This window comes from Bombina bombina, chromosome 3 (assembly GCF_027579735.1).
Source record: "Bombina bombina isolate aBomBom1 chromosome 3, aBomBom1.pri, whole genome shotgun sequence".
Lineage (NCBI taxonomy): Eukaryota > Metazoa > Chordata > Amphibia > Anura > Bombinatoridae > Bombina > Bombina bombina.
Window position 1 is genome coordinate 230,381,435 of NC_069501.1, and position 20,020 is coordinate 230,401,454.

General features: G+C 36.6%; 1 protein-coding gene across 1 annotated transcript in view; it reads right to left on the minus strand.

The window, feature by feature from the left end:
• The window catches only part of TRAF4 (TNF receptor associated factor 4), a 44,843-nt gene extending 25,088 nt beyond the window's left edge, over positions 1 to 19,755 (minus strand). The window contains exon 1 of the mRNA XM_053706188.1: positions 19,183 to 19,755. Coding sequence (XP_053562163.1) covers positions 19,183 to 19,325 — 143 coding nt within the window. The 5' untranslated portion in view covers positions 19,326 to 19,755. The remainder of the gene's footprint in view (positions 1 to 19,182) is intronic.
• Positions 19,756 to 20,020: the final 265 nt, after the last annotated feature.

Below are 20,020 nucleotides of genomic sequence, written 5' to 3' on the forward strand. Positions count from 1 at the left end.
TAACACTTATTTTTTGTTAATAGGACCTAGCAAACTGAAAGGAATTGTATCTTATACTCTGGCAATAAATGCCGGACTAATCCCAAACAGATACGGATTCTCATCCAGAAAACTGTGCTAACAGTTCATCTCTGTCTTCCGGAGCAATAGAGCCAGATGTACGATTTTGTAAAGAGCATCTGCAGAAGTAAAACAACTGTGAAAATATTTGTGCATGACATAAAAATAGTAAGGAGAGTTTTAAAACAGATGGAAAATAGAACAAGGGATGATACAATGCTGCTAATAGATTTTCCTCTAGATTCTTGTATCTTAAAATACTGTGCATTTAAATTAGTATGAAACTAAAAACAATGATATCTGGTTTCTGAAATCATCATTTAAACAAAATAAAATGGACAAAAATAAGTGAAGCTGTTTATTTTGAAACTAATAGGAAACACGTTTCAGCACAAGTTATCAATGGGTCAGGCTGCTCACTCGCTGATAAGGACAAAATGTCACACCTCTATTGGTGGACTGGGACACGCCACACAAGAATGTTGTATAATGCACTCTTTTAGATGTATCAAAAAATGACTGTGTCCCCTTAAATGGACATTGCAATGCACAAACTAAGTACATTTAATAATTTAAAAATCTCTTTAAGTTGCATGCTCTATCTGGTCCATGAAAGTTTAACTTAGAGTTTCATAATCATTTATCTCCTGCAATGGGTTAAACATACAGGTATACCCCGCTCATACAGCGGGTTAGGGACCGGAGCACCGCTGTAAAGTGAAAACCGCCTTAAAGTGAAACAAGGCAGTTTTAGCTTTGTTTTCAATGTTTAAAATCTTGAAAACATGTTTGAACTAACATATATTAGGGATGCAATAGTGCTACCTTTAGTTTAAAACTAGCACAGCAAGTATTCAATTAGTATTCAATAAATACTGTACCTGTAAAATAGTGACAATTACTGTAGTAAAATTTGCTAGACTATAGCACTGAGATACAGATTGCACTGTAATGCTGTTAACAGAGTGAACTAAGCATAACAAAATGGTGCCATTCACTTTTCTCGCAATCTCACGATGATTACAGCAGTGTTTCAAAATCCTTGGAGGTTCAACTTCAGCTCCACAAAGCGCTGTATTAGCGAATCGCTGTAAAGTGAAGCGCTGTAAAGTGAGGTATACCTGTATAGCTAAAGTACAGCTTTGGGAGCGTTAAGCATTGCAGCTCCCAAGCAGGAAACTGCCGGTAAGTCAATCAGGAGCACAAGTAACACATGCCTCCCAAATTCCCAATGAGATTTCCTGCTGAGGAGCTGCAATGCTTGTTGCTTCTGAGTGAAACTTTACATGATGTAATGAATTAAGGATGTCCCTTTAAATAATGCATTGTACAACAAGCAAGGCGGAGTTAACGTGTGATGCTTCTAAGGTAGGGAATAAAATAGCGTAGAGGAATTCCCTGTGGCTAGCAGATATTTCCAGGGAACAGCATGACTTGCACAAAATTAAAGCCGTAATTGATAGGTCTCACCATGCAAGACAAGGGATGCTCATTCAAGCTCTTTCTGCTGAATAAAAAGCTGTATTGTGGTGCTGAGAGAAAGCGCACAAACTTCCTTCCCGTTCACCTCTGCTTTTCCAGAGCACACAAATTCTTATGTCTGAGGTTATTTAGGGGCACAGCAACAATAGGCAGAGTCTGTTCTCTTCCAGGAGAGGAGATTACACTGCAACTAATAACTGCTAGCAACTGACAGTTCATATCAGGCACATTTGGCTGGGATGTTTGCTGTTGGATTTGCCAGCAGCACTTTGCTTTGAGAACATAATGTATGTTTCAAGATGAAACAGAATTTTATCACAGAATAAAGTTAATAGCCGATTGTTCAGACAATCTATATGTGCTGAGCAGGTGATTAGAGCTTTAAGCATCATTGATAACAAAGACAGACTCATTGTAGTCTGAACAGGAGCCACAAAAGCAAAGACACCCCCCCCCAGTTCCTGACTACTCAGTTCCACAAACATTAATCCTGGTTACTCAGTTTGCAAGTTATAGAAACAGTTTACTTATTGAAAAGGCACTGTAGGGTCTTCAAGACACACGTTTCTGAGCCTAGATATGATCTCACGAAAAGAAGCTACGTCTTCTTCTCCTAGAATACCAAGTGAGAAAGGTCATTTTTGTAGTAGATGTAAATTAGATTTTTTTATTATTATTGTATACTCATAAATATGACAGATTCCTTAATAATGACTAGTCCTCTGGTTGGATGTAGTACCAACAGCCTATTTAAAAAAAATATATATAAAATCACACACAAAGCTAGGGCAGACTGTAAAAGCAATAACATTGAGGTGATGCATTTTAAGGGGTATTAAACACACACACACACACACATATATATATATACTATATATATATATATATATATATATATATATATATATGTATGTTCTTCAACAACAAGTAGAAGAGCTCGACCAGTCACAGACAAAAGCTTAAAGGGACATTATACACTCATTTTTATATAACTGCATGTAATAGACACTACTATAAAGAATAAGATGCACAGATACTGATATAAAAATCCAGTATAAAATGGTTTAAAAACGTACTTAGAAGCTCTCAGTTTAGCTCCGTTGAAAAGGTAGCTGGAACACCCACTGCAAGTGGGAAATAAGACACTCCCCTCTCCCCCTTCTTTTGCATATGAAAAGACCCTTTATACAAACAGGAGCAAGCTGGAGTAGGTATCTGACGGTATTCAAATAAAACTTTGGGGCTTGGTTAGGAGTCTGAAAATCAGAGCAATGTTATTTAAAAATAAGCAAAATTATACATTTTTTAAAAAAAAAAAAAAAAAAAAAAAAAAAAAAAAAAAAAAAAAAAACTTTATGGGCTTTATAAATACATCATCTACAAAACATTTATGCAAAGAAAAAATGTGTATAATGGCCCTTTAAGGCTTGTCTTATGACATATTACCACGGGAGCAGCCTCTTTTTGCCCAAATATGCTTTTCACAGAAAAGATCTATCCTGAAGTATATCAGTCTGATCGCGCCTATACAGGTCAGTCCAGCCCCAAAATACCAGGCAATTCTCTTATAAACAAGGAACATAGCAGCCTCAGACGATTGTTTCAGCCATTTTGGGCCTGGTCAGTGAGGTGCATAAGAAACCCTTTAAATATTTTTCATTCAAAAAGGGCTATTATAAAGTGATCAGGAAGTGCAACATGACTGGCCTGAAACACTGATAGTTACTGGCTGATGAGTAGAACTCCCTTAGCTTTATTAATTAACAGTGATATTAGGAATTCCCACACAATTCTGGAAACCTATATTACAAAAGAAACGTAATACATTTTAAAATGTTCTCTTTTAGAAACATCAAATACTTTAATGTCCCTTTAATAAAGAAACATTGTAGTTAACCCGTCAATGTACATTCATGCTTGTGCGGACAAATTAGTTTGTAACCACTGACTTAGAATGGGTTACTAATGGGAGTGTGTGTTGGGGGGGGGGGGGTTAATAACTATTAAATATTTAATACAAGGATTTCTCTCCAGAATGCTATGAATATATACTGCTTGAATCACGCAAGCTTTTTGGGATCATTGTGTATCTATATAGCGCACACCGTCATCTGTGTATTTAATTTAGCTTTATTTCCTTTAAATATATTTATTTGGTAGAGCAGCGTTTAAGAAGAGAGGCTTTCAAGGCCTTGATTTAAAAATTAACCACAAAGAAAAACAAAATGTAGATTTGTGGGACAAATTAAATTGATAAGATTTAGTTTCCCACCAGATGTCTCCTTTTATTAGGAGTTAAAAAGTCACAGTAAAAGTTTTAAACATGTAGACCAAGTCTTAATAGTAGCCAAATGTAGCTTATCTATTATCAGCTTCTTGGTTTCAGTGATACTGCACCTTTAACCTCTTTGTTTTGCAATATGGTGTCACCCTCTGTTGCAGTTCAGAGGCACACCGTCCCCTTGTGAAGAAACGCTAAAAGCATTAATATATCTCCTGCTGAAAATTAACATGATCCAGAGTATCACTTTACACTTCCTGCATCTCTTCTCGAGGGGATAGTAAACACAGACTGTCTCTTCAGCGGCACCTCTCCTTTTATAAAGTAGTTCATAAAATAAAGAGCTGCTATTCCCAGCTGTACTGCGACAACTGGCACACTGTGTTGAAGGAATTAAAAACGGAAATTAAAGTCAGTTTTTTGATTTGTACTTAGTATAGATCAGCAATAAAGCAATGGGTAGCAAGAGATAGAGGCATACAACACAAATGGTTCAGAAGAAAATACAATTACTTTTGTTAGAAGAATTTTAAAAACACTCGAAACTTAATTATATTTATTTAGCTGATTGATGTGACCAATCAGAAGACAGTTTGAAATTAGCTCCTGTGAAATCCATTATGAATTTTAATTTTATGAATTTCAAACAGCAGCAAAGACAACTCAAAAGAAAAAAAAACTAAACTTGAACGTACAACACATACATACCTCATTGGAGGAGGCACTCACTAGGTCTTTCAGAAATGTGGTTTCAATCCATGTGACGTTTCAGGGACACACTCCTCTTCTTCAGACCTGTCTGAGGAAGGGGAGTGTGCCGCTGAAACGTCACATGAATTTAAACCACATTTCTGAAAGAACAGTGAGTGACGCCTTCAATTAGCTGCATTCAACTGTTGGCACCCTGGCAGATGTATCATTGGGTGAGATTGCGCTTTATTCTGAACTTTAAAACACATACATACATACATACATACATACATACAGGTAGCCGGGGTTAGGTTCCAGAAGGAATGGTTGTAAATTAAACCGTTGTAAATTGAAACCCAGTTTATAATGTAAGTCAATGGCAAGTGAGGGAGTTAGGTTCCAGGCCCCTCTCAAAATTGTCATAAGTAACACCTAATACATTATTTTTAAAGCTTTGAAATGAAGACTTTAAATGCTAAACAGCATTATAAACCTAATAAAATAATCACACAACACAGACTTCACTTGAATTTTTCTGCAAACAGTTCTTTCTATGCATTCCAATCTGGACTGATTTATAGACAGGAAGATCTTGTTCCTTTGAAATCTGATCGATAGCTCAGGTCTAGTTAAACTGATTAATTTCAGCTTGCTTGGCTTCGCTTCAACACAAGCGGACAGCTCCACCTACTGGCTATTTTAATAAATGCACTGCTTCTCAATGCTTTTCAATAGCAGTCACATGACTGGAAAAAAAGGTTGTTATTCTGAAACGGTGTAAATTGAACCGTTGTAAAACGAGGGCCACATATACATAATTATATATATATATATATATATATATATATATATATATATATATATATATATATATATATATAATATTTTTATTAATAAATAATAAATGGGTTGTGTTAAGCACTGGGAAAAAAATATCACGGGACCAATACCATAAAATTTTGCTTGTGAAAAGCAACACCAAATTATAAAAGTGTATGGAAAACAATCACATATAATGGAACTGAATATGCTGGGTAAATGTGTGGCAGTAAATATACACCATGTATAGTAAAAGGCAAAATAAAGTATATATAATATGCGCAACACAAAAACAATGACAGAGATAAATAAACAACAGACTTAATGTAAACGAAAGTTCATAGGACTCCAAATGAGTGTAAGAATATGTCCGTATGTAAGGCAAGGAAGTACAAAATAGGAACACGCTGCTATCCCACAGGACGACCCCTCAGTGAGAATACTTACAAAACGAACCCTCAATAATAGGAGGTAATGATGCGTGGTGAGGCTCTGTATTGGGTGAATCCCCAGACTGAGATGTAAGCAGTCACGCCCCCTTGGTTTTTTCTATTCCGTCTGCTCCAATTTCCGTCAAGCTCTCCGTAAATACAGTAGTTTAATCAAACTTATCCTCTCTCAAACTGTACGTGGTGCTCCAGGACATATGGGGAGTAAAAAGAGAGGCGCAAAAATAGTGTAATACAGTTTATTAAACAAAAGTCATGCGTTTCGAAGGCTAAAAAAAAATACGTTCCTTCTTCGTCAGAGACAGCCTCTGATGAAGAAGGAACGTATTTGTTTTAGCCTTCGAAACGCGTAAGGTGTTTATGTACCAATGGTACATTAGTAAGTTGATACTGAAAAGACTCTTCACGCTTTATTTCAAACGCATTGTGCGGTTTTTCATTTTGACCTATCCAGTCCATATTTCAGCTGAAATTTGACACTTTGTTGTCTACGTGTTCATATGTTACCTCACATCATTGAGGTCTCACATTGTAAGTGTTTCTGATCGTGCACCTGACTTTTGTTTAATAAACTGTATTACACTATTTTTGCGCCTCTCTTTTTACTCCCCATATGTCCTGGAGCACCACGTACAGTTTGAGGGAGGAGAAGTTTGATTAAACTACTGTATTTACGGAGAGATTGACAGAAATTGGAGCAGACGGAATAGAAAAAACCAAGGGGGCGTGACTGCTTACATCTCAGTCTGGGGATTCACCCAATACGCATCATTACCTCATATTATTGAGGGTTCGTTTTGTAAGTATTCTCACTGAGGGGTCGTCCTGTGGGATAGCAGCGTGTTTCTATTTTGTACTTCCTTGCTTTACATACGGACATATTCTTACACTCATTTGGAGTCCTATGAACTTTCGTTTACATTAAGTCCGTTGTTTATATATCTCTGTAATTGTTTTTGTGTTGCGCATATTATATATATACACTTTATTTTGCCTTTTACTATACATGTTGTATATTTACTGCCACACATTTACCCAGCATATTCAGTTCCATTATATGCGATTGTTTTCCATACACTTTTATAATTATTTAGTGTTGCTTTCACAATCAAAATTTTATGGTATTGCTCCTATGATTTTTTCCCCAGCGCTTAACACAACCCATTTCTCTTTGTTACATACTTTTTCTGTTAGGGGCCGATTGGAAAAGTTGTCCCCGCCTCTTTTGGGTGTCTGTGTTTCTAGCTGCAGGGAATTTTTTGCAGGTGCTATACTTTTTATATTATTTACTTTTAAAGGTACCTATTAATTTATTTATTTATTTTCTTTGAAAGACTTTTATTCATTCACACATTGATTTGTGGTCCAGCCATTTACGTTTTAGGTATATTAATACCATCACTCTCATTATTTATATATTTTTTCTGTCGATAATAGACGATAACTTCATAACAATTATATTGAGCTTTGCTCCCCAGTATCACAGAAGCTGAGTCCTTTTGCTTGTCATTGGGGCCTTCTACTTTGTTTTTACACACACACACACATATATATATATATATATATATATATATATATATATATATATATATATATATATATATATATATATATATATATATATATATATATATATATATATATATATGTGTGTGTTATTGTGCACAAGCCAACAGCAATCACTGATCAGGGAAGCGAGAGCACAGACTTAATTTTTTTTTTTGTTTGTTAATTTCAAATACAATCACCGAACTAAACAGATATTCTTAAATAAACATTACTAACTTCCATAATCCTCATTTACGCACAATGTTTAAAGGGACAGTCTACACCAGAATTTTTATTGTTTTAAAAGATGGATAATCCCTTTATTACCCATTCCCCAGTTTTGCATAACCAACACAGTTATAATAATATACTTTTAACCTCTGTGATTTTCTTGTATCTAAGCCTCTGCAAACTGCCCCTCTTTTCAGTTCTTTTGACAGACTTGCAATCTAGCCAATCAGTGCCTGCTCCCAGATAACTTCACGTGCACGAGCACAGTGTTAATCTATATGAAATACGTGAACTAACACCCTCTAGTGGTGAAAAACTGTTAAAATGCAATCTGAAAACAGGTGGGCTTCAAGGTCTAAGAAATTAGCATATGAACCTCCTAGGTTAAGCTTTCAACTAAGAATACCAAGAGAACAAAGCAAAATTGGTGATAAAAGTAAATTGGAAAATTGTTTAAAAATACATGCTCTATCTGAATCATAAAAGTTTATTTTGGCCTAGACTGTCCTTTTAAGAAGAAGTAGAACACCACAAATACTGAATTATAGCGAGGCTACAGTACATCCCAACAAATACCTTAAAGGGACAGTTTACTCAAAAATGTTCTCCCCTTTAATTTGTTCCCAATGATCCACTTTACCTGCTGGAGTGTATTAAATTGTTTACCAGTAGCTCCTTTACCCTTATATTGGCATTTGAAATAGTTGATTTAGCATGTGGTATCCCCACCTATTCTGAAAGTTTGTGGCCGCAGGTCCAAGCTATAGATAAGCTTTGTAAACACAGCCAGCAGAAGAGATTACACTCCCAGTGGGTTATGGCAGAGATACGGTAATAAAATGTTGATTTTCCATTGTTTTCTCCAAGTACTGGTGATTGTTTTATGGACAGATAGAAGATAAAGAAGCAGGTAAATGTACACAATGTGATACAGTAATGAGATCTGATTATACCTACAAGCTCAACCCATTTTATTAGGTTGTGGCTTCAAAACACAAAATCAGAGCTTTAATATACACAAATAAACCTTAAAAAGCTCATTTTCATACATTTATTACTCTGCAGTTGGTAAAAAAGCAATTGTAAACACATTAAGGGAAAAACTATTTTTAAAGTATACTGTCCCTTTAATCTTTCCACTACAAAGTTATAAAGTCAGCAGAACATTTTTTTCCTGCCTTGCTCTGGGGTCACATCACACTTCCCTATGGAGATGCTATATCAGCTCCTGTGCTATGGAGGGTATATTACAGTTATACAGGGACAGCTTGATGCATTTTACACCAAGTATCAAAACGGTGGCGCTCAAACATGGGTGTGTTAAAAAGCTGTGACTTTTTGGAGTTTCTACTTTTATTAATTAAAGGGATACTCTGATGCAAAATTAGCTGAGTTATTTATAAAATATTTTACCAGGAAGGATACATTGAGATTTCTCTCGTTTTCAAGTATGTCCTGGGTTAGATGGGAAGAGTAATACAAAACTGACACAAAGATAAAGTTCTTATCAGGAGCATTGCAGCTTCCAAACATAACTACTGTATGTGCAAAAGCCACTTCTGATTGGCTCACAGTCTATGCATTAGAATGTCTATTTAATTCAGGGGTTTCGAACCTATCCAAGCAGAAGCCATGTCTGATTTTTTCCCCCTCACTATTTTTGCTCTAAACAAACATGCAGAATAAAAAGGAGTTACACAGAAGTGATTTATAGACATGCGAAGGGTGTGAAGGGGAATAATATTAAAAAAAAAAAACACAACTTTAAAACCTATATGTGCTAGGCATGAGGATTATATAGTCGGTTATAATGTCCATTTAGTTGATAACAAAATTAAGGCTTATGGTCACTTTAACCATTATTATTAGTAATATAATTTGTTACGCTTCACAAAAATTTAATAATACTGGGTACACAAATCAAAACTGATTCATGGTAAAAACAAATAAATACATAAAACAGAACTAATCAAAATATGTAGAAAATAAAATCTCCTTCCACTACCATTTAAACCCTCACCACAAACACAAGAAACAGGAGGCTGTTCTCCGTAAACAAACTGGGCATTAGGATCTACAAAACAACTAAATAAAGAAAGAAAATTGATATACACAGGAGACTATGGGCTAGTGACACACTGGTCTAAAGGAGTCAAACTAAAAATACCTGCCAGAGAAGACATGCTTGTCAAGAACATTGCTATTTAATTGCATAGTGTGTGTATATATATATATATATATATATATATATATATATATATATATATATATATATATATATATATATATATATATATATATACACATACACACACTATTAATAATGCCCGACACAGAACAAGAGTAGATTTAATCTATAGGTCAAAAGGGTATAAACCTCTGCAATATGACCAGGAGGAGATGTGGGCAGGAACTCAAACAAGCTAAACAAATCTGACAGGGTATTTTAGTAGTCAGCAGTGCACCTTCTTGGCTGTTTTGCATAGGCTGCAGCTACTCACTGTGACAGCACTCTGCCTAGCAACAGATGGTGTGGCCATGCCGACATCTGGCTGCTTACACTAGGTGTGATGAGCTCACACAGCCTTTGTTCAGGAAGACTGAATGGGGATCCAGATACCAGCTATATACAGATGTATAGCAGTATTATTTTTGTATAAAAAGGTTTCAGGTAGACTAGGCCAGTGATTTTTAACCTTTTTTTTGCCGTGGCACACTTTTTTACATTAAAAAATCCTGTGGCACACCACCATCCCAAAATGTTAAAAAAAATCACACATTGTAGCCTAATACAGCATATATATATACACATACACACAAACACACACATACTGTATGTATTGTGCTGTTATGCCATGCCTCCTACAAACTACCCCTGCACTGGGAGTAAAAAACAAGCAAAGTTTAAAAAATATGTCACACTGTTGTCAGTCTGCCGTGGCACACCTGAGGATCTCTCACGGCACACTTGTTGAAAAACACTGGACTAGGCAATATGAAAAAATTCCAATATTAAAATCATTTATAGATATAATATTTTTAATATAAAAATAAAATGAACAAATACATAAATAGTATTCATAATGGATCTTAAATTAGCATATAAAATTGAATATACGAAAAAGGTAAACATCTAGCCTGTCCATGTTTAAAAGGAAATTAAACACCTTTGCCTTTGTGAAAAAAAAAAAAAGTCCAATACTCCCTTGAAAGGCCAAAAAAAACCCCACCAAACAAGCAAATTTTGCACCAAACAAACAGCTGGTTTAGGCAATTTGCAGTATTATGAAAACCTAGGTTAAACATTTTGCTTTTTGGTCTCTCTAGGGAGCGTAGGACAAAAGCACAACTTTCACACAAAAGCAAGAGATATTTAATGTCCCTTTAAGTGTTATCTATCATGTGCCTAGTTAGAAACCTGTGTTAAAGGGACAGTTCACCCAAAAACGTTCTCCCCTTTAAATTATTCCCAATGATCCCTTTTACCTGCTAGAGTGTATTAAATTGGTTGCAAGTAGCTCCTTTACTCCTATTTCAGCATTTGAAATAGCTGATTTAGCTTGTGGTTTCCCAACCTATACTGAAAGTTTTGATACTGGCGTATATGCTATTAACAAGCCTAAGTAAACACAGCCAGCAGAAGAGATTACACCCTCAGTGGGGAGCAGGATAGTTAAGTAATAAAATGATAATTTACCATTGTTCTCTCTATGTATTGAGCTTTGGTGTTCCAGACAAATATAAGATAAGGAAGCAAGTCTGTGTACATAAAGTGATAACATAATGAGATCTGATATTACCTGAAGCTCAACCCATTGTAATAGGCTGTGGTTTCAAAGCACAAAACCAGTTACTTCAGATACACAAATAAACCTGAAAATGCAATTTCTCAAATATTTTATACTCTGCAGTTGGTATAACAAGTCATTTAAAATACATTTATGGAAAAACAATTTTACAGTGTACTGTCCCTTTAAGCCATAACTAAAGAGTAATGTATAAAAACAATCAAAAAGGGAGTGTTTGGTCCGTTACATTAAGCAAATAAATGTGTTATAATGGTATATTCAGAAGGAAGCAGTCACAATGCCCTTTATTGTGAAACTAGATATGTGCATTGATGTATATCAATGTCAAGTTCCTCGCTGATAGTTGGACAGGTATCAGCAGGCCCTGTGTCAGCACCTCATTTTAATACCGCATACAAGGCTCCCACAAGACTGGGCCTGCTCCCCACGCTCAATGCACACAGCCAAAGAATGGGGGGGGGTATGGGTGGTGCGAGGGATTAATGTTAAATCAGGGAAAGACAGCTATTCCAATAAATCATTTAGTTGCAGCATAATAAAAGTAACTATAAGTTGTGTGTTGTATCTGTGCATGAAAGATCCCTCTATATACACATTCTAACCATGTGCTGGATAGGACTTGCGCAATAATGCTAATTTTATGCCTCGTGGTTTAAACAGGTTGTGATAAAATGGTTATTGGATATCAATGTAGAAACATTGTCCTTAAAAGTATTGCATCAAATTGCTGACCTCTTCTGAGGTTAAAAAATAAATAAATAAAAAATATATAATATATCATCTATGCATCATGATTTAATTATATGTTGTAATATTTTTCATTGTGATAACAATTATCTTTGTAAAATTGTCTGCATTTATATCTCTTATTATATTTGCTGCATATAAAATGAATGCCTAAACAAGTAGTGTCCAACTCTAGTTGTCGAGAGTGAAACCAGACAGGTTAAAGGGATGTGAAACCCCAAATTTTTCTTGTGTGATTTAGATAGAGCATACATTTTGAAACAACTTTCTATTTTACTTTGTTTGTATAATGTGTTTCATTCTCTTGGTATCCTTTGTTGAAAAGCAAACTCGGGCTGAGAGCTAGCTGCTGATTGGTGTCTGCACATATATGCCTCTTGTGATTGGCTTACTGATGTGTTCAGCTAGTTCCCAGTAGTACATTGTGGGTACTTCAAGAAAGGATACCAAAAGAATAAAGCAAAACTGATAATAGAAGTAGATTAAAAAAATGTTTACAATTGTATGCTTTTTCTAAATCATGAAAGAAAAAAAAAATGGGTTTCATGTTCCTTTAAGTATTACTTGTATAAATGAAAATTAAACTCGATTGAATTTGAAGAAGCCAATTCTTCTGTGACAGGGAGATTAAAACCTTTCTGGCAAGTATGCAGCCCTCGAGCACTGGAATATGCTATGGAAAGGTCACAAGGGAAGCTTCCTAAGATAAAGAGATCTTCCTGTAAATAGAACAGATGTTGGGGTGACTCAAAAAATTAATAAGCAAAAATGTAATTACTTTACAGTGTTAAGCAATTTAATCAGTGATATTAATCATCAGTGTGGAAAAGCAACCTTCAGTTTATCAGTACAGAGAAAAGTTACCACTGTGCCCAGTGTTAAATATGGGAAAAAGCCTAATTTCTTAGTAATCTGGCCATAATAGTAATAAACAATCAAGCATAAAACCGCAGTTTCAGATCCAGCACGTACTAGTTAGCAGCACATAATGCCAGTCATACTGAACAGAAATATGTAAAATATGTGCTCGCTATTAATTTTATTACTTCTCATTGAAACCCTAACTTTTCGAGAAGCTTCAGAATAAAAAGCAACTAACGTACTGTAATCGTATCTCTATCTAAAAACTGCTACCTATGTTTCCGGCCATAACATCCTTACCAGAGGCCACACCAGCTGCTTCACCAATATTGTCAATTTGCGCTTACTTTTGTATTTTGCAGCTGTAATGGCTAACTGTATAACGTGGTCACTAATCATATTGTGAATGGCACGTCACACACTGCTGTCAAGTCAATACATTTGTAAACACAGGTGACTGAAAAGAGCTAAAATATAAAAACTGATGAACTGGAGAAAATGATCCTTATTGCTTTGATAGCTTCTGCTCACTGCTACCTAAGTGTGTATGGGGAATTCCCAGATTTCTACTACCTCATACAATAATTTAGAGTAATTGTAGGTTTTGACTGATCTTTTTCTCCAACATGAAATTATGAGCAACCTTGGAAGGTGCTCAAGAGCTGTTGATAAATTGTTTTAAGTGGAAGGCTGTAGACAAGTGTGCGTTTGTGACTATGAGCGTGAGCAGAAGAGAGGGGTGGGATTGTGCTGATCACACAAACTGACACAGGTCCCCCTCCCCTTCTACCTTCATGCACAATCTACAGAAAACTACCCGGAAACGCATTAATCAGATTGACATTTGCATTTAAAGAGCACTCAGTGAGCTGGGGGGTACACAGGCACACGTGTAGTAGTGGCTGTGCTTTGCAGCTGCTGCACAAGACCCCTCCATGTGTGTGTGCACAGCTCCTCCCAGTGTCACTCACAGCACAGCAGCTATTGTGTGTCAGCCAAGTGGCACTTAATGAAGTCAGAAACAGAGAGCGAGGATGTTCATCAGGGCTCAAGATGGGGGAGGGAAGTAATAAATGTCTATTCCATTCTCATTTTAAGTGAACTATGGCATAGGAAATATTATTTGCTTAGTGACAAAAAAACGTCAGTGCACAAATATAATATTTTCACACAAACTTGATTTTCAGAACAGTAACCAACACAGGCCTTACTATAAATGACACATTCTTTTAGTAAATCCTGCTCAAGGCCTATAGCAACATATGAATAATGTATAGCACATACAGTATTGGAAGAAATACAAATATATCAAAAAGGAAACATGCACCTTACTTAGGGGGAGGGTAACAAAATATAAAAGTCTGGCAAGTGCTTATCCATAGCAAAAAGCAATATTAAAAAACAAAAATCCTTTTGCACAAAATAATTACAATCCCGGTGATCTACTCACATCTCGGTAAACATTACTGGACAGATTGGTAGACACAGCTTGGATTACAAGTATTGGAGGAGTTTACAGCGTCCCAGAAAAAAAAATCTACAATTTTAAACATATACCATATAATTGTAAATAATGAAGCATAATAATACACACACATACTTTAAAATCCTAGATATAATAGGGCATAAGTGGTATGGATTTGTATTATATATATATATATATTATATATACACATACTTTAAAATCCTAGATAATAAATGTAACCGAGTCATAAAATTAATAGCAATGAGTCAGTTATTCTGTGAAGTGGCCTATTCACTAAAGTTTATTCCAGTACTAAAGTCCTCTCAGATGCATCAGCATTATTGCGGAATACATTGCACAAAATATATTCCCCTAATGTATCAAAAAAAACAAAATGCAACTACAAAAATGCAATACTACTCAATACAACTAAAATAAGACAAAAATGTTTCATAAAGGTGATTGTTAGCTCAAAACTAAACCTCAGACATCAGCAATTGTTCTTTAATTAACAGGATTATTCTTAACTAACAATTTTCCACAGGGAGGGGAAATTGTGTAAGTGGAAATCATTTTGGATTCAATTTGGTAGACTTTGGGCTGTGAAAGAATGATGTCATAACCTCATGGTAAAGACCCTTACATGGAAGCAGCATTTTACAGGGACACAGTCATAAACTGATCCAGCATGTTATTGTCAAACAACTAAATCAAAATAATCCACAGGTTTCATTTCCACAGTTACAATTAAAATATATAAGTATTATGGGACAAGGACATACAAAATGTGCCGAGTGGTTCTCTGAAAATATTGTAACCAGGTTCTCTCTGTATCAACAAATGACACCACCAATACCTCAGAATACTAGCACTACGAAATATACCAAAAAATACAAGGACATAAAAGCACAAAATGAAAATGCTCTAATGTGTTATAGCACATTATTATTGCTCTATTGCTTGTATACAACTATATGTTTAATCCCTGGAAAGAAGTTTTGTTAAAGGGACAGTCTACGCAAAAATAAACTTTCATGATTCAGATAGAGCATGTAATTTTAAACAAGTTTCCAATTTACTTTTATCACCAATTTTGCTTTGTTCTTTATGTATTCTTAGTTGAAAGCTTAACCTAGGAGGTTCATATGCTAATTTCTTAGACCTTGAAGCCCACCTCTTTCAGATTGCATTTTAACAGTTTTTCACCACTAGAGGGTGTTAGTTCACATATTTCATATAGATAACACTGCTCGTGCACGTGAAGATATCTGGGAGCAGGCACTGATTGGCTAGACTGCAAGTCTGTCAAAAGAACTGAAAAAAGGGGCAGTTTGCAGAGGCTTAGATACAAGATAATCACAGATAAAAGTATATTATTATAACTGTGTTGGTTATGCAAAACTGGGAAATGGGTAATAAAGGGATTATCTATCTTTTAAAACAATAAAAATTCTGGTGTAGACTGTCCCTTTAAAATCAGCTACAGAGCACAATGCGTTACTGGGAGCAAGCTGCTGATTGGTGGTTACACACATAAGCCTCTTGGCATTGGTTTACTAGATGTGTTCAGCTATGTCCCACTGCTACATTGCTGCTCTGGAGACAACATTGGGCCCGATTTATCAAGCCTTCTCCTCTCCTACAACTGCAGGTTCTCACAAGAGAACCTGCAGTCAGTATTTATCAAGCAGCGGTCATCAGACCACTGCTTCCTACCCTCTTCTCCACCTCTTAGGTCGTAAATTTCAATTTCCCCGGTCTCATCCGACCAGGGAGATTGGCTGTACACGGGCAGCTGTTGCTCGCGTGCAATGGTAAGTCCTGGCAGCAGATTTATGCCCGCCAGAGGCCTATGCGCTCGATTTATCAAGTGAGGGCTGACAGGGGCATACATATTCGTCCCTGTCAGCCCTAGCTCACGTCTGGCAGTTAGTAAACCGCTGCCAGTATTTACCAGTGCACATGAGTTCTATTTTGCGCTTACAGCCAATCATGCGCCGGCAGGGGCTGTCAATGAAGCCACCAATCGCTACCAGTGTTCTGAACCAAAAATTGGCCGGCTCCTAAGCTTACATTCCTGCTTTTTCAAATAAAGATAGCAAGAATATGAAGAAAAATGAATAGGAGTAAATTAGAAAGTTGCATGCTCTATCTGAATCATGAAAGATAAATTGTGAATTACACTTTTCACACACAAATATGGCGCACTTGGATCCCCCTCCAAGCATACCAGTAAAGCAGCATTCCAGACATAATGAACTTATGGAAGGCTTCAACATCGGCGGTGCCTTGACTTTAATGCACAGTTTAAAAGGAAAAAAATAAATAAAAATTCCAATATGGCCCTCTTCTGTGGTAAAGGATGGACAGCCTTGATATAAAAAAAACCTTCTGCAGTGCTATTTATGGGCGTTTTACAGAGTGGAAATTTTTCAAACAAAGAAATTGGCTTTTTAATTTTTTTAATCAATGACCCCCACGCAAGGATAAGGAGCAAGGCACAGACTGACCCATAACATAAAAACACAGATAGGCTTGAACAGAAGAAACACGTGTGCGCCTTTCCCTAGCTTGATTGCTTCATGTGACAGAAGCAGAACTTTCTGTAAGTACAGTAACAGCCAGTCGCTGAATGGTGCTGAATCCTTAAAAACCTCATTCACATGGGGAGTGCTATACATAAAAGCAGTGACTATTTATAATCCCTGCATACTCCTTTATTAATAAAAACCCCATGCAGAGGAAAGAATGCAAGTTCCCCACCACCAAGAAGACAAGTTGAAGTGCTTTGTACTCAAGTTCACGGCACTGAAACAATGCACACTTTTAGGAAAAAGGCAATTCACCATTTCTCTGCAAAAGAGGTCAGAAGTAAATTATCCTAAAATAGGCAGCTAGCCATATAGTAAGAATGTGAAGGATGCAAGAACCCAAAGTGCAATTTACTGTGTAATACAAGTGATACTTGTGTAGTACAATTTTTTTCATATATATATATATATATATATATATATATATATATATCCTAGCAACACAACTTTATTGTACAGATTGCACAAAGCTAAACTGTGCACCTGATGCAAATAAACTTCTAGTTTACCTGCAGTCAAGTACAGTGATGCGTCATAAATATATATATACACACACACACATACATTGATTCCTGATTGATAAAATGGATATTAGGGCAAACATCAATAGAACTCCTCCCTACAAAAATTAATGAGGTGTTTGCCTAGGGGCATAAAAGAGGGTGGATCACCAATGATACATTAGAGACTAGAGGATGGCAGTTAGTCATTCAATTATAACTCACATCATGATGAGATTAGGAAATAACATTCCCCATTTTTACTGCTCCGCACCTTTTAAATCCAAAAATTAGGCCACAAATGAAGTTGCTCCACATACCAATATGGTTGATTGCACCCTTCCCCCAGCTGACCTACTAAATAGCTTCCTTACAGTCCAGTAAATGAATTACACAAACATACAGGATTGCAGGGGAGAGTGTATTTGTATTGTTAACGTGTGCATGTAATCTTTAGTGTGATGTATTCTAATAATTTGAGGGGTAATAACGCTTGTACACACTATAAAGGTTCAACAACAACAACAACAAAAAAGTGAGAATTTTTACAAAAGGTTTGAAGTGCTGGAGTGTGTGTTGCTTTCAGTCTCAAAACTGTTTAATATTACAGTTTGGCCAATGTACAATTATGTTTAGCTAAAAATAGCCAAATTTTCTGAACAGATATAAGTGTGTGAGTAAGTATATATATATATACACACACACACAAATATATACACATATACATAAATATGGATTTCAAAAGAGCTTACAATCAATGCACATTTCACACAGTGAGCTTGGGAAATCCCTACAGTAACTAAAATGTATGTGATTGAGTCTGCGCCTGGGGAATACGTCTGTAAGTAACCCAGATGAGGTTTTTGGCAGTTTTACAAGCACCAGAAGAGCTGAGGACACTGTAAATCCACATAAATTGTATGAGGCAGCAGGGAACTGAACAAAGGATAAAATTGAAGGGCAGGCAGACCCCATCAGATATCCTATGAATTCACTCCAATTCCCCTTTCCCCATAAGCCCAGTTTGTTTCACCAGTAAGCATTCTGCTGTTTGTTTGCATGCCCCAGTAACAAGCAACACAAAGCAACTCCTGCTGTGCTATTGATAGGTCTTCCTGGTTATGCAGGTGACATTCAAACCTGCCATCACCATACCTAAACCAGAAGAGCAGCTCTGTGCATAATAGGTGTAGGGTGAGGAAGGGGTGTGCTCTACATTGGAAGGGTCAAGAAGAGGAATATATAGGCAAAGGACAATACTGTATGCGTTAGAAGAGCCACAACAATGGAACAGTATACAATAACTGCATATACATTTAACTATTATGATTATTGCTGGAAGCCGATAGGGTGTAGTTTACAAGTACAGTTTACAAACAAACATACGTGAACAAGCATACACAGGAAATAGATTAAACTGCAAATACTATAGGCATTTTAGTTAGCATTTATTGATACACCAGGAACAAGCTGCAGCACACAAGAAGGATCAGCCTGACTGCAAAGGCAGAACTGTCACAAGCTGGGGACAGAAGACACCACAACATGTCACTGTAATAATTAGATGTAACATAAAAGTGTTTGGCCAAAAGAAAAAAACAAATCACTTGCTACAACGCAACCCAAATGACAGCCCTCACTCTTCTTACCTGAGAAACTCTTGCAGACAGGTATCACAAAAGCGATGGCCACAAGTAGACACTTGCACAGGTTCCCTCATTGCCTTGCCACATAGTGGACACACAAACTTGCGCCTGAGCTTCTCTAAGAACTTGTAATCATAGCCAGGCATCTTAAAAGCGATCCAGGTAGTAGCAACAGCAGCACCTTAGGGACAGGGAAAACAGGCAGCTGCCTGCTCACGCAAACTGGGTCTCCAAGGTCGCTTATGTCACTGTGCAACAACCCCGATACAATGACATCCGTGCACTGATCACACCTTATGTGCAAAAGCCCAGAGTCCAAATCCTGATTCCTGTCCCCCAGACACCGCTCTTCCTGCTGCTGTCTGTGCAGCCACAGATCTGTCTATGTCTATTCCAGCTCAGCTGCTCAAGGTACATGGCTGCAGCCCCTCCTATGTGTGCCCAGGGCGGAGGCAGCACCGGGCCCTAGACTCCGCCTCCTTTATGTGTACGGCTCGCAGAAGCTACCAGACCGTGTAAATCCTGTGCCTGGTGCCTTGTTCTAGTGTAAAAGTGCCTTAAAACGAAGTCTTGTCTGACATTGTCTACTTTCAATAGGGCTTTTTGTCTCAGCCCTACTTGCTATTTTAATGAGAGTTCTAATAGAGAACACATGGAGAACAGTTGGGATTGGCTATCAAATTGCTGTCAAACGGGGAACAAATATAGTAAAAATTACGTCACACCAACGAAACCGCTGGAAAAAAAAACAAAGAAAAAGATGCTCCTATGGAAAAAGGCATATTCTAAAATATTTTTTTCTTTATTTTATATTGTCAAAAGCGCAAAAGCTCTACGTGTT